General features: G+C 41.1%; 1 protein-coding gene across 1 annotated transcript in view; it reads left to right on the forward strand.

Moving 5' to 3' along the window:
- Nucleotides 1-12,718, forward strand: part of DNAI4 (dynein axonemal intermediate chain 4) — a 73,985-nt gene that overhangs the window by 27,877 nt on the left and 33,390 nt on the right. Inside the window, exons 6-8 of the mRNA XM_036757759.1 lie at nt 372-511; nt 1,331-1,483; nt 8,686-8,880. Of these exons, the coding sequence (XP_036613654.1) occupies nt 372-511; nt 1,331-1,483; nt 8,686-8,880 (488 nt within the window). The remainder of the gene's footprint in view (nt 1-371; nt 512-1,330; nt 1,484-8,685; nt 8,881-12,718) is intronic.

Here is a 12,718-nt window from a genome sequence, read left to right on the forward strand (position 1 = left end):
GTAAATTGATTTTTAGAGCATTGTCTTCTCCCAAGTGTAAAAACAGCATGAGTATTAAAACTTAATGTCAGTATGGACCTCTGTGAGGTATGATTGTCAATCACATATCCTCCTCCCCCAAAATCTGAAATGTCCATGTCGAGGAAATCCTGACATCATGTTGGTGTGGACAGGCGTAGCAGAAGCTCCATAAAGCTATTGGGGGGTAGAGTTTTCTGGAGGGTTCAAGTAAATCCCTTTTCTAGGAAAGAATAGGGTGGAGAACACCAGCCTGACAGCAGCAGTAACAGGCGATGTGTGACTTTAGTAGTTCTCTGTGTGAGTGCAGTTTCTGTTTTATTAACCAGTCGGATTCATCTTATTTTTCAAAGGAGACGAAACATGCTTTATGAAACCCTTTGTAAAAATCGAGCCGGCAACGACTTATACGTGGAAAGGGTGATGCAGACTTTTAATGGTGCCCCTAAGCACAAGGAAGTTCAGTGTGATAAAATTCTAACAGAAGAAAAAGGTAATTGATGGATTAGTGAAGTCTGATGAAAGACCCAAGTTCCATGAAGACTGAGTGTGCCCTTGAGATGCCTCAGCAGTCATTCATTGGTTCCTGGCTCTGTTAGGGATAGGTACAAGGAGCTGATAGGATAGAAGTAGTTAGAATGGAGTATGTGTGGGTATGGGTGGGTGTGTATGATGTGCTGGACAAATGCCAGGAGGGACAGGATCCATTTAGATCAGAATCATCAGGAAGAGCTTCCTAGAGCAGGTGAATATTGAATTCAGATTTGAAGAAGAGATAAGACTTGGCTAGTTGGAGGGGGAAAAGGCAGGCTTTCCAGAGAGGGGAGAATTGGTGTAGGGGTGTTGAAGGACAGTGTGGAGTGAGCGTGCTTTCCCTAGAACAGAGGAGCCACATGGAGGAGGAGGAGGAAGAAACAAAGTGAGATAGGGAAGGGAACATCAGATTATGGAAGGTCTTGAATGTCAGATGAAGCAGTTGAAAATTATCTATTTTGATTAGACATTAGGTGCATAAGTAGCTTGATTTGAGAAAACCAAAATCAATGGTCTTTAAATTATTAAGACCATGGCATACAAAAGGCCACTAGATTAATGGAACTTTGATTCTACATTCATAGCTATTACTAAAATAATTTCTTCCTATAATTATGTTGATGGTTCTTCCTCCGCCTTTACTCTGCAGGCATTGCCAACACCTCCTAGGAAGCCCTGGATCATCCTGGGCTGGGCGTTGAGATTTTTTAAACTTGCTCGATTTCTTTTAGTGTGGCAGTTACCAGCATCTTCTTTCTCTTTCTATCTGGCTGTCTAGGCGTAATGTCCACCACCTGGGCCTTGTATGACACTTATAACTCCTTGGAACTTTCTACTTCATCAGTGAGACTGGAAACAGCCAAGTCAGGCAGTGTGCACGAGAGGCCAAGGAAAGACCAGGACTCCAGATATCTGAGTACTACAGACAGAAGTATGTTCCATGTATGGCTTTTTTCATATGCTTTTCAAAATCAGTTTTGTGCAAAACAAAAAACTTACTCTCTTTCTTGAGAAATCACACTGTTGATGCACTATATAGTCATATTAGATCATGGACTCTAGTTTTTTAAAATGTAAATCATCCATTTTTGTCCCTTTCCCCTAAAAGTACATCAATACAGTTTTCAAAATATCTCACTTAGGGGGAATATTGGATCAAGTTACATATCTAAAGAGCAGAAGACTTTGCACATAAGACCTATTAAGTGATGATTAACATTGTACCTGTCACACAGTAGGGGTTTAATAAATGTTTATTGATTGATCGATGAAAGAACTGATGGGGACTCCATGTGAAAATGTAACTTTGGAAACAAATAGAGACCCTTTAAAGTATTAGGTGTTGGCATACTAAGGCGTTAGAATTTGATTCAGAATCAATGGAATATTAAGAAATGTCAAGAAAGTTTCAGTATTGTGAAAAGTTCATGTTTGCTAAATATCCGTGGTTCTATTCCATCTATTTTCTTTTAAAACCTTTCAGCAGCAGATTCTTAGATTGCTGTATTGTACTCATAATGAACCTTTTGTGTCTTCATGCTCACAAAATAGTGCTGTTGCATGATAGACCACTTAGATTATGGAACAGACATGTCGAAGGTTGGGGAAGGGGTGGGAGGGAGCTCCCCAGAGGAGAGGATACTTTACCCAAGTTGTGGGATACATCTGAATGCACTCAACAAGATAAATCTTTGGAGTCTTCCAGGTGGTGCTTGGTTTTTGATGTGGTACGTCATACTGTATTGATTAATCTATTGGCCACGTGTGTTTGTCTCACTGCCATCCTTGAAACCAGTCTGGAAAAGGGGAGATTAGGAGAACGGATGAATAGGATAAAAATTTGTTGAGCGCTTACAATGTGCCAAGCACCGGGGATGCACATGGAAAACCCAAGCAGCCCCTCCTCTCTGGGAGCTCATGCTCTAATGGGGGACACAATGTGGACAGAAGGTTTGGACTGCAGGTCACATGTAAAGGTCCCATGGTCCTTAGGTATCAAAGAGATGGCCATGGTTCCTCTTGATGCCATTTCCACCTCCTTTCAGTTTCTGATGATGAACCATTTGTCAGGCCCAAGGACTTTGGTAGGAAGAACTTGTATTTTGGGGTCTTTGGTAGCAGTGGCCACAAGACCTCCAGAAGCAGCTGGCAGGCAGCATACATGTCCACGGGGGACTGCTTCCCATGATAACGGTTGAGGGACCTTGATTGGAAGCAGTGCTGTTCTTAAGGCTCTTGGGTTGACTCTATGAGGGTCCGATGGTAGTCAGGGTGCTGTGACAGCCTGGGACCTGACACCTTCCATCTGTCCCTCAAGGGAGGTACTAAAAATATTCAAAACATATTCAGAATAACTAATTAGGGAAATGATGTGCTCATATGGGGTTCGAAATGTGGCCACTCTCAGCATCTCTTAATTTTCAAGGGTCTTTACTAGGTACGAACAGAGATAAAGCAAATAATGGATACAGTTAGCCTGAGAGTAAATTCTTAGGTTTCCTGGTTGTTGTTGGGTTTGTATTTTCATCACATTCGTATGCCATCCTTCACCCCATTTTATATAATGTTATGCTGACAAAATGCAAAGGATTATTAGTGTCTCTCTCATTTTGTTAGTGTGGGGAGCTCTCAGATGAGGAAGCTCCTTCCACCAGTGCAGGTCTGCACCTTCCCTGCAAGAGTGGGTGTTTCCTGGGCCCTTGAGAGGGATGCAACTTACCCACAGTCACACGGATACTTACTTCTACGAGATAAATTCCAAACCAAAATGATCCAGGCAGCGTTTTATTCTAGGCAAGTCTTGATCCCTTGGGGCCAATAACAGATATTACTTGGCATCCCACCCCCCTTTCCCTCTGAGGGTCAAATAAAAGAGAGAGAGATGAAGAAAGTAGCAGAAAAAAGAAAAAATGCCATACCATAATCAGAGAAACTCTGCCTTCTTCCTTCAGTTTTGGGCTTCCCTTGCTGTCCTCACTCAGAGCTACAACCCATCCCCAGAGCCCACCCTACCCCAAACATAGACTCCTCAAAGGGATGAGAAAATGAGTTACTCTTCCCCCACACCTCCAAAGAGGAAGAAGGTAGACCTTGCTACAGAGACTACACATCCTTGCTGTTTTATTTTCTTGCTAAATGTTCTTTTCCTATCCCTTATATACATGGTGGCTGGAGAGATGGAATTAGAGTCAGAAGGAGTTCAATTTCTTCCCCCGTTCATTCCTGGCTTGATGACCTTGGGCAGGTCACATAACCTCAGTCTCAGTTTCATCATATGTAAAATGGAGCAGTAGGGTTATGAGGTTGCCCCTGGGCTCTCTTCCAGATCCATGTTTCGGATGCTAGGCAGTCCAGTTTCTCCCTGGATGGGGGTGGGCTATGGATGTTCTCCCAGTAGTCTTGTTTTCTTTTTCACCAAACTACATCATCGTTGGTTTCCTTTTGGAAGGAGTTTTCCTTCCCAACAGGCACTATTTTATCAATATTCTAATCTCTCAAAATTCTCTGCCAGTATTTTCCACAGACTATTACTAACACTACCTCCGTCTCAGCAAGCAACTTTTGGGCGCAGCCAACTCCCCTCACAACCAACATCCTCTTAAAAATTAATGATATTTTATTTTTACCTAATTATATGTAAAAACAATTTTAACAGTCATTTAAAAATATTCACTTTGAACTTAAATAGAAAGACAAAAAAGGGCATTTCCATCTACACAGCACAACATAAAAAGAAGATTCAATATAAAACCATGAATTTCCATTTCCCACTGTTTACTTTTTTTTTAAAAACTGTGTAATAAATACTATACATCACTTTCAAAGCCACCCTGCTTTTTTGTGCTTTCTTCTAAGTTTTCTTTTGTTCTCTGCTGAGCATTTTAATTTTTTTCTCCCTCCCTCCTCATCCCACACTAGAGAAGGCCATTTGACACAGATTTACAAATATATTAAACCTGTACTACACATACTTCTGTCTATCAGTTCTTTCTCTGGAAATGGATAACATCTTTCTTCATAGGTCCTTTATAGTTGATTTGAGTGTTTCTAATACTTAAAATGACTTAGTCATCAACGTTATTCTTAGAACAATATTACTGTTCCTGTGTACGACATTCTCTGGGTTCTGCCCATTTCACTCTTCATTTCATGCAAGTCTTTCCATGTTTCTCTAACATCAACCTGCTCATAATTTCTGATAGCACTGCAGTATTCAATCACAATCGTAGGCTACAACTTGTTCTGCCATTCACAAGTTGATAGGTACCCCCACAATTTCCAGTTCTTTGCTACCACAAAGAGAACTGCTATTTTAGAACATACATGTTCTTTTCCTTTTCCCCTGATCAGCTTGGGAAAGAGATTTAATAGTGGTATTGTTGGGTCAAAGAGTATAGGCAGTTTAATAACGGTTTGGGCATAATTCCAGATTGCTCTTCAAAATGGTTGGATCAGTTTACAATTCCACTAACAACGAATTAATGTCCCAGTTGTCCACACTCCCTCCAACATTTGTTGTTTTCCCCTTCTATCATTTTAGCCAGTCTGATAGATGTGAGATGATATCTCAAAGTTGTTTTAATTTGCATTTCTCTAATCAATAGTGATTTAGAGCATTCTTTCATATGACTATATATAGTTTTGATTTCTTCATCGAAAAACTGCCTGTTTGTATCCTTTGACCATTTACAAATTGGGGAATGACTCATATTCTTACAAATTTGACAAAGTTCTTTCTATATTTTACATATGAGACTTTTATCTGAGAAATTGTCAACATAGTTTTCCTCCAAATTTTCTATTTTCTTTCTAATCATGTTTTTATTGGTTTTATTTGTAGAAATCCTTTTAAAATTTAATGTAATCAGAATTATCCATTTTACATCTCACAATGCTCTCTGTCTCTTGTTTATTCATAAGTTGTTCTTCTATCCATAAGTCTGATAGGTAGTATGTTCCATGTTCTTCTGATTTTATTATATCTCTCTTCATATCTAGGTCTATTTGACCTTATATTGGTAAATGGTATAAGATATTGGTCCAGTCTCAATTTCTGCCAGCCTACTTTCCAGCTTTCCCAACAGTTTTGACCAAATAATGAATTCTTATCCTGAAAGCTTAAATCTACATTTGTCAAACACAAGGTTACTATAATTATTTGCTACAGCATATTGTATGTCTATTCTGTTCCACTGATCAACCTTCCTATTTCTTAGCCAGTAACAAATAGTTTTGATAATTACTGCCTTATAGTATAGTTTAAGATGTGGTAATGCTAAACTTCCTTCCCTTATATTTTTTTCTTCAATTCCTTCGATATTCCTGACCTTTTTGTTTCTTCCAGATGAATTTTGTTATTATTTTTTCTAGCTCAGTAAAATAAGTTTCTGGTAATTTAATTGGGATAGCATTGAATAAATAAATTAGGTGAAATTGTCATTTTTATTCTATTTGTTCTGCCTACCCATGGACAGTTAATATTTCTCCATCTACTTAAATCTGACTTTATTTGTGTCAGGTGTTTTATAATGATGTTCATGTAGTTTCTGGATTTGTCTTGGCAGTTATACTCCCAGGTATTTTATACTGTCTACAGTTAATTTAAATGGGGTATCTCTTACTACCTCTCCTTGTAGAGACTTGTTGCTAATGTAGGGAGATTCTGATGATTTATGTGGGTTATTTTGTATCTTATTGTTTTGCTAAAATTATTGTTTCAACTAACTCTGTAGTTGAATCATCAGGATTTTCCAAGTGTATCATCATATCATCTTCAAAAAATGATAGTTTTAGTACCTCATTGCCCATTCTGATTCCTTTGATTTCTTTTTCTTCTCTTATTGCTATTACATGCATTTCTTATATAATATTGAATAATATTGATGATTATGGGCATCCTTGTTTCACTCCTGATCTTAATGAGAAGTCTTGTAGCTTATCCCCTTTACAGATAATGCCTCTGATGGTTTTAGGTAGATGTTTCTTATCATTTTAAGGAAAAATCCATTTATAACTGCGCTTTTAAGTGTTTTTAATAGGAATGAGTGTTATATCTTATCACAAGCTTTTTCTGCATCTATTGATGTAATCATGATTTTTGTTATTGATCTAATCAATTATATTAATAGTTTTCCTTATGCTACATCATCCCTGCATTCCTGCTGTAAATCCCACTTGGTCACAATGTATGATCTTGGCAATATATGGTTGTACTGTCCTAGCTAGTATTTTATTTAGGAATTTTGCATTCATATTCATGAATGAAATTGATCTATAATTTTTTTCTCTATTTTGGCTCTTCCTGGTTTATATATCAGTACCATATTTGTTTTATAAAAGGAGTTTGGTAGGACTCCTTCTTTGCCTTTTATTCCAAATAATTTATTGAGTATTGGAATTAGTTGAGTTTTAAGTGTTTGGTGGACTTTGCTTGTAAATCCATCTGGTCCTGATGATTTTTTCTTAGGAAGCTCATTTATGACCTGTCAACTTCTTTTTCTAAGAATAGCTCTATTTTGATACTCTATTTCCTATTTTATTAATCTAGACAGTTTATAGTTGAATTGCCCTTGGTTTTAGGAACTTACACATCATGTACAGTGTGCAGCCTGGACATCTGCCAGTTTTCTTGAAAAATCTAGCAAATACAATTTCCATTTTCCCAAGGCATGTTCCTGCCCTCAGGTTGCATCCACAGGCAAACCCTGGGCTTCCATGTACATTTTTCTGTTCTTACATGACTGAGAAATGTTATGCTGGGAAAGTGGATTGGCAAATATTCTCTCCAATTAGAGAGCGATAATCTAGTAGCCCTTCTTAGACTGTGCTAGGATGTCTGTGATCTTTATCACGTAACCCTTTGTTGGGATTCTACTGGGACAGGGTAAGGGCCTGAGGCAGACAGACTCCTCGAATCCCTGGGTATATCCTTAGATATCTGCTGTTTACTTAGATGCTTGGTCTTTGCGTGGCCCTCACTGCTGCCTGTGTTTGCATTACCAGAGTGGTTCTTGAAGACCACCTTCCACCAACCTAGGCCCGACCCCCACACAACTCGTGAAATGATCCTTAAAAGCTGGTGTAGCCACAAGCAAATGATGAACTTCTCAGGTGAGAGAGGCCCGACCTCAGGTGACAGTCCACATCCAGACCATGGACTTTCAGTTTGGCAGAGCTTGTCACTCTGGCCGGCATGGTCATTGAGCACCCAAGTTACCATGTTTATTTAACAACTCTGTGCTAATCTGTTCTATTCTATTTATAATTATTTTATATCTAGTTATACTTATATCTCTTTTCTTCTACTTATACTTATTTTACATCTAGTCTAGTTATACTTATATCTCTTCTATTCCGTTTATATTTACACGTGTACTTGCTGTCTTCTCCCTTGGACATAGGGATTATTTTACTGGCTGTACTTATGTTCATAGCACCCAGCGCCTGATACACAAGAGGCACTTAATAAATGATTGTTTGAGTAAAATAGACAAATAGAGATACTTGGGGCAGCTAGGTGGCGCCATAGTGCATAGAACACAGGGCCTGGAGCCAGGAAGACTAATCTTCCTGAGTTCAAATCTGGCCTCAGACACTTACTAGCTGTGTGACCCTGGGCAAGTCACTTAAGCCTGTGTGGCTCAGTTTCCTCATCTGTAGAATGAACTGAAGAAGGAAATGGCAAATTGGCCCAGTATCTCTGCCAAGAAACCCCAAATGGGGTCACAAAGAGTTGAACACGACTGAACAACAAATAAACCTGAAGAAACGACTGGTGGTCAGCCTGAGCGCTCCCCCACACACCACAGCCAGGCCAGTTTGATGGAATTGACTAACAAGAAAGGTTCTCCCACTGATCTTTCCCTAACGCAGTCTCTGCCTGTGTGACCTTCTGAGAGACTGCTCTATCAATACAAAGATAAAATCGTACACTTCACTGTCACGCACATTCAGCTCTTGGGAAATGAAAAGGAAATGAAAATTCATGGAATTTTAGGAATGCTGGGAGGATCCCCTGCCCCTACTGCCCAGCATCATGAAAGCAGAAAAAAGCATTCACTGAAGCTGAATGATATTGTGTGGGTAATTTTTCATTAAGCACCTATTTCATACTGTTCTCTTGGTATTTTACAGCTAGTGAAAGTAGTTCTACAATCGATGTTGAGAGCATCATCATGGCTAAAATTCACGAGGAAGAGGAAGATCGCTCAGCGTTGATACTGAAGTCAGAAAAATTTCAACAGGATTTATTTTTCATAGAGAGGGTTCTCATGGAAAACATATTTCAACCGAAACTCGCAGCTTATCGTCAGCTTCCTATCCTAGAGGGTACTTTTTAAAAAATAGATATTATTATGTTTCATTCCTGCAGGAGAAAATGTATTTTCTCTGATACGGGAGCCCTACTTTACCAGGGTGTCCCAAAAGTCTGTTAAGATTCATAAAACTTAAAACTTTAGTTTCTAAAGATGAACTCCACATTGACCAGCAAATTCTGTGTAATTTTAATAGTACAGTTATCTCTTCCACATCACGGGAATTTTGGGTGTGGCACCTGAGCTGTCTGGAAAATCTGCATAAAATTTTTTTGCCCTCCCTTCATACCAAAGAAGTCTGAATTTTTTCTTTTATGGTGTGTTTACAGTACTTCACCGTAAAATTTGGGTTAACTATTTGGTCATAGGCTTTATGTCATCCGCTGGACTTTGCATGTTGTTTGCGGCTTCCACAAAACTCCCCCCAAATTCCCATTTAGTTTCTTATGGTGACCTGAAAGTCGTGATGTGGAAGGGATCACTATTTATAAAGTCATAGAGCTGCACTGTTTGAAGGGGTGTCAGGGAGCACTCAGTCTGACCCATCCCCAAACCTTGAATCCTGTTAGAAAAGAGTCAACAAGGATTGATTAAGCATCCACAGTGCTGGTGCTGTGTACCAGCCTCCGAGCCAGTCACTGGGTTACAAAGAAGGCAGTGCCTGCCCTCAAGGAGCTCACATTCTGATGGGGAGAGAAAGGAGAACTCATGCAGCTCTTAGTGCTAGATGAATGGGACATCGGGGCTCAAAGCCAGGATGTGAAGAAGCCATGCAAGCCTGGGGCTGTAGGGGTTGGGCAAGCTCAGAGCCAGACCCAGACAATTACCTGGAAGCTGGCAGTTCATTAGGATTGAGGAACACGAAGTCCAGTGAGCAGCCCAGAACTGGAGTGTATACAAATAACGTCATGAAAATGAAGCCGGCGTTAGAAAGGCTGGTTGGTGGGCGAGGTATTCTGAGCAGCTTCCGTGAGTAGCTCTGCCAGGATGGGCTCACGAGGGTTCAGATCTACACCTTTTGCAAGTTCAGAAACTTAATTTCATGATTTCCCCCATGGGTGATCGGGCCCAGTGGGATTGACTCACAAAAGCAATGAACCAGGTACCAGTGGTGTTATGGGAATGATATCCACAGCACTAGGGCACTAGGATTCCCAGTGGGCAGCATGATACAGTATTGTGGAGAAAGCAGTGACTCTGGCCTTCCACGTTCAAATCCGGCCTCTGACACATGATACTTGTGTCCCTGGGCCAGGTCATGTCAGGCTTCAGTTTATCCAACTGTAAAATGAGGGATTGGACTAAATGGCCTCTGAGGCCACTTCCGGCTCTAGTTCTAATTAGTCCATTCAGGAGGCCAAATTGCAAAATACATGGTGGGAGACATACCTACCCTGACTGTGTTTTCCAAACCAAAAAAAAGCAAAATGTCTGACAAGGGATAGTCTTTTTCAAAGACTAGTCAAAAGTACCCTCGCTTTTCTTGAAAATGAAGTTGTGCCAGATAAGGAGAGATTTCTGGCCACCTGGGAGGAGAGCTGGCACTGGTGTCCTGGCTGGAGATGCCTTCCAGGTTGAGGACTGCATTCAGATGACTGGATGGCAAAGCCAGTTGGCTAAGCGTTGTCTCCAAGCCTGGGCATCAAGGCGACCACTTGAGTTCCCAAGACACCTTAGGCAGCTCTGTCTGAAAGTATGGCTGGCTTGGCCCATCTTTTTGAAATAAAAACAAAGATTCAGGTATCAGTCCTCCAGAGAGGTTGGTGATGACATCAATATGAAACAACCAGATTTGGGTTTGAAATCACTGGTGTTTTTTCGTTTTTTTGAAATCACTGTTTTAACACACAGGGACAATTTCTTACTCTTTGCCTTTTATTTTTTTTTTCTAGACTCCATTCCGACCACAAACATAGTATTTTTATAAAGCACCTTGGCCACGGGCTCGCATATTGAGACCTGGAAGGGTTCTCCAAGTTCTTCTAGTCCAATACCCTTATTTTACAAGTGAGGAATTTGAGGTCAAGGATAGCTAAGCACCTTGCCCAGGGTCACAGACACAGTTAGATGGCAGTCATAACTTGAATCCAGGGCCTGTGACTCAAAATCCAGTGTTCTTTGCACTGTATGAATAAAAATTAATGAAAAAAGCATTTATGAAGTACTTGCTACATGCCAGGCCTGGTGCTGAGCACCTGGATATGAAGACAAACAATTAAGATAGTTCCTGCCCCCAAGGAGCATACATTCTAATAAGGGAAGACCAAACATGGAGGGAAGTGGTGGCAAGAAAGGTGTGTTTGAGCGGGAAGTCAGATGTGATGATTGGAAGGGGGGAGGTGGGCTACCCCACTTGTTTCAACTAATTAATTAATCACAGATTATTTTACTCTGGTTGCGTTTTGGATGAGTGTCTCCCTGTCTGGGACTTTTGGAAACACTTATTACTTAATGAGATTTAGGAGAACATCATGGTCACTTACAAATTACTGCATAGAGTGGGTTCTTTTTTTTCCCTTTGTTGCCTTTCATGTTGACCTGTGGCTTCAGTTTTAGACATTTTCCTTCTTTGTTCCCCAAATCTGATGGGAGTGTGTACATTGACTGATGACCCTGGAAGTCAGAACAAAGTAGGAGAACCACACCTTGTAGGTGGGCAGTAGCAGGAAGAGAGAGAGGAGGCAAAGGAGACAGCTGGTGGTGCAGGGGTAGGGCACTGGGCCTTGAGTCAGGAAGACCTGAGTTCAAAAGTCATACTGTCTGTGTGATCCTGGGCAAGTCACTTAACCTTGTTTGACTCCAGGAATGGCGGCAGTCATGATGAGGTCAGAAGCTAGGGCTGAGAAGTGGGCGAGGAGAGGAAATGTAGGCAACAGGTAGAGATGGCTTTTTCTATTCTTTTTTTGGAGGGAGGAAGGCAGGGCAATTAGGGTTTAGTGACTTGCCCAAGGTCACACAGCTAGTAAGTGTGTCAAGTGTCTGAGGCTGGATTTGAACTCAGGTCCTCCTGACTCCAGGGCCGGTGCTCTACTCCCTGCACCACCTACGGCTCTTTCTAGGAGTTCCCATCCCAGCTTTGCTGCTGACCAATGACCTTCCCTGACCGGGGCGCAATAGTGTTGCTGAGAAGATCTTGAGGTGCCCCAAACATGGACGGTGCCTTGTAAACCACCCAAGGGTCTAAAGAGGGGCCCTGTTGTAGAGCTGGAGGGGGCTTTGGAAGCCTAGAGCTAACCCTCCATTTCAGAGATGAGGATGGTGAGGCCCAGCCAAGAGCACACAAGTAGTAGGGGTCAGAGGCGGGATGATAACCATGGTTAGGTTGGTGCGTTCCCTGCTGGGAAGAACAGGAGCCCACGCTAAGCTGTGGCTAGTCCCACCTGGGGAAGGCAAGCCCAGGGCTGGAAAGGGAGGGAGAAGGGAGAAGATCTGGACTCACAGAGAGGCAAAAGTGTCTCGTTGTGGCAGGAATGGGTTACTTGGACTTAGATGAGCTCTAGATTCAAATACTGCCCATGACACTTACTGGTTGTGGGACCCAAGTCTCAGAACCTTTCTGTGTCTCTGTGTTCTCATCTGTAGAATGGCCATAGCGATGCCTGCAGTCCTGGCCACAGGGGGTTGTGAAGGTCAGTCAAGAGACATTTAAGGTCAAAGGACACATTAAGATCATACATTGAAGCTTCTTCACAAACCTTAAAGTGCTATACGAATAAAAGCTATTCTTATTCTTACTATTATTGTTAGAGGGGAAAAGAAAAAAAAGAATTTTAGGTTGTAATTATGTGTAACCTTATAATACAGCTACATAACTTGTACAGATTTACCGTTCCCTCAAGCGGCCTTCTCCA

Source organism: Trichosurus vulpecula, chromosome 4 (assembly GCF_011100635.1).
Source record: "Trichosurus vulpecula isolate mTriVul1 chromosome 4, mTriVul1.pri, whole genome shotgun sequence".
In the NCBI taxonomy this organism is placed as follows: Eukaryota; Metazoa; Chordata; class Mammalia; order Diprotodontia; family Phalangeridae; genus Trichosurus; species Trichosurus vulpecula.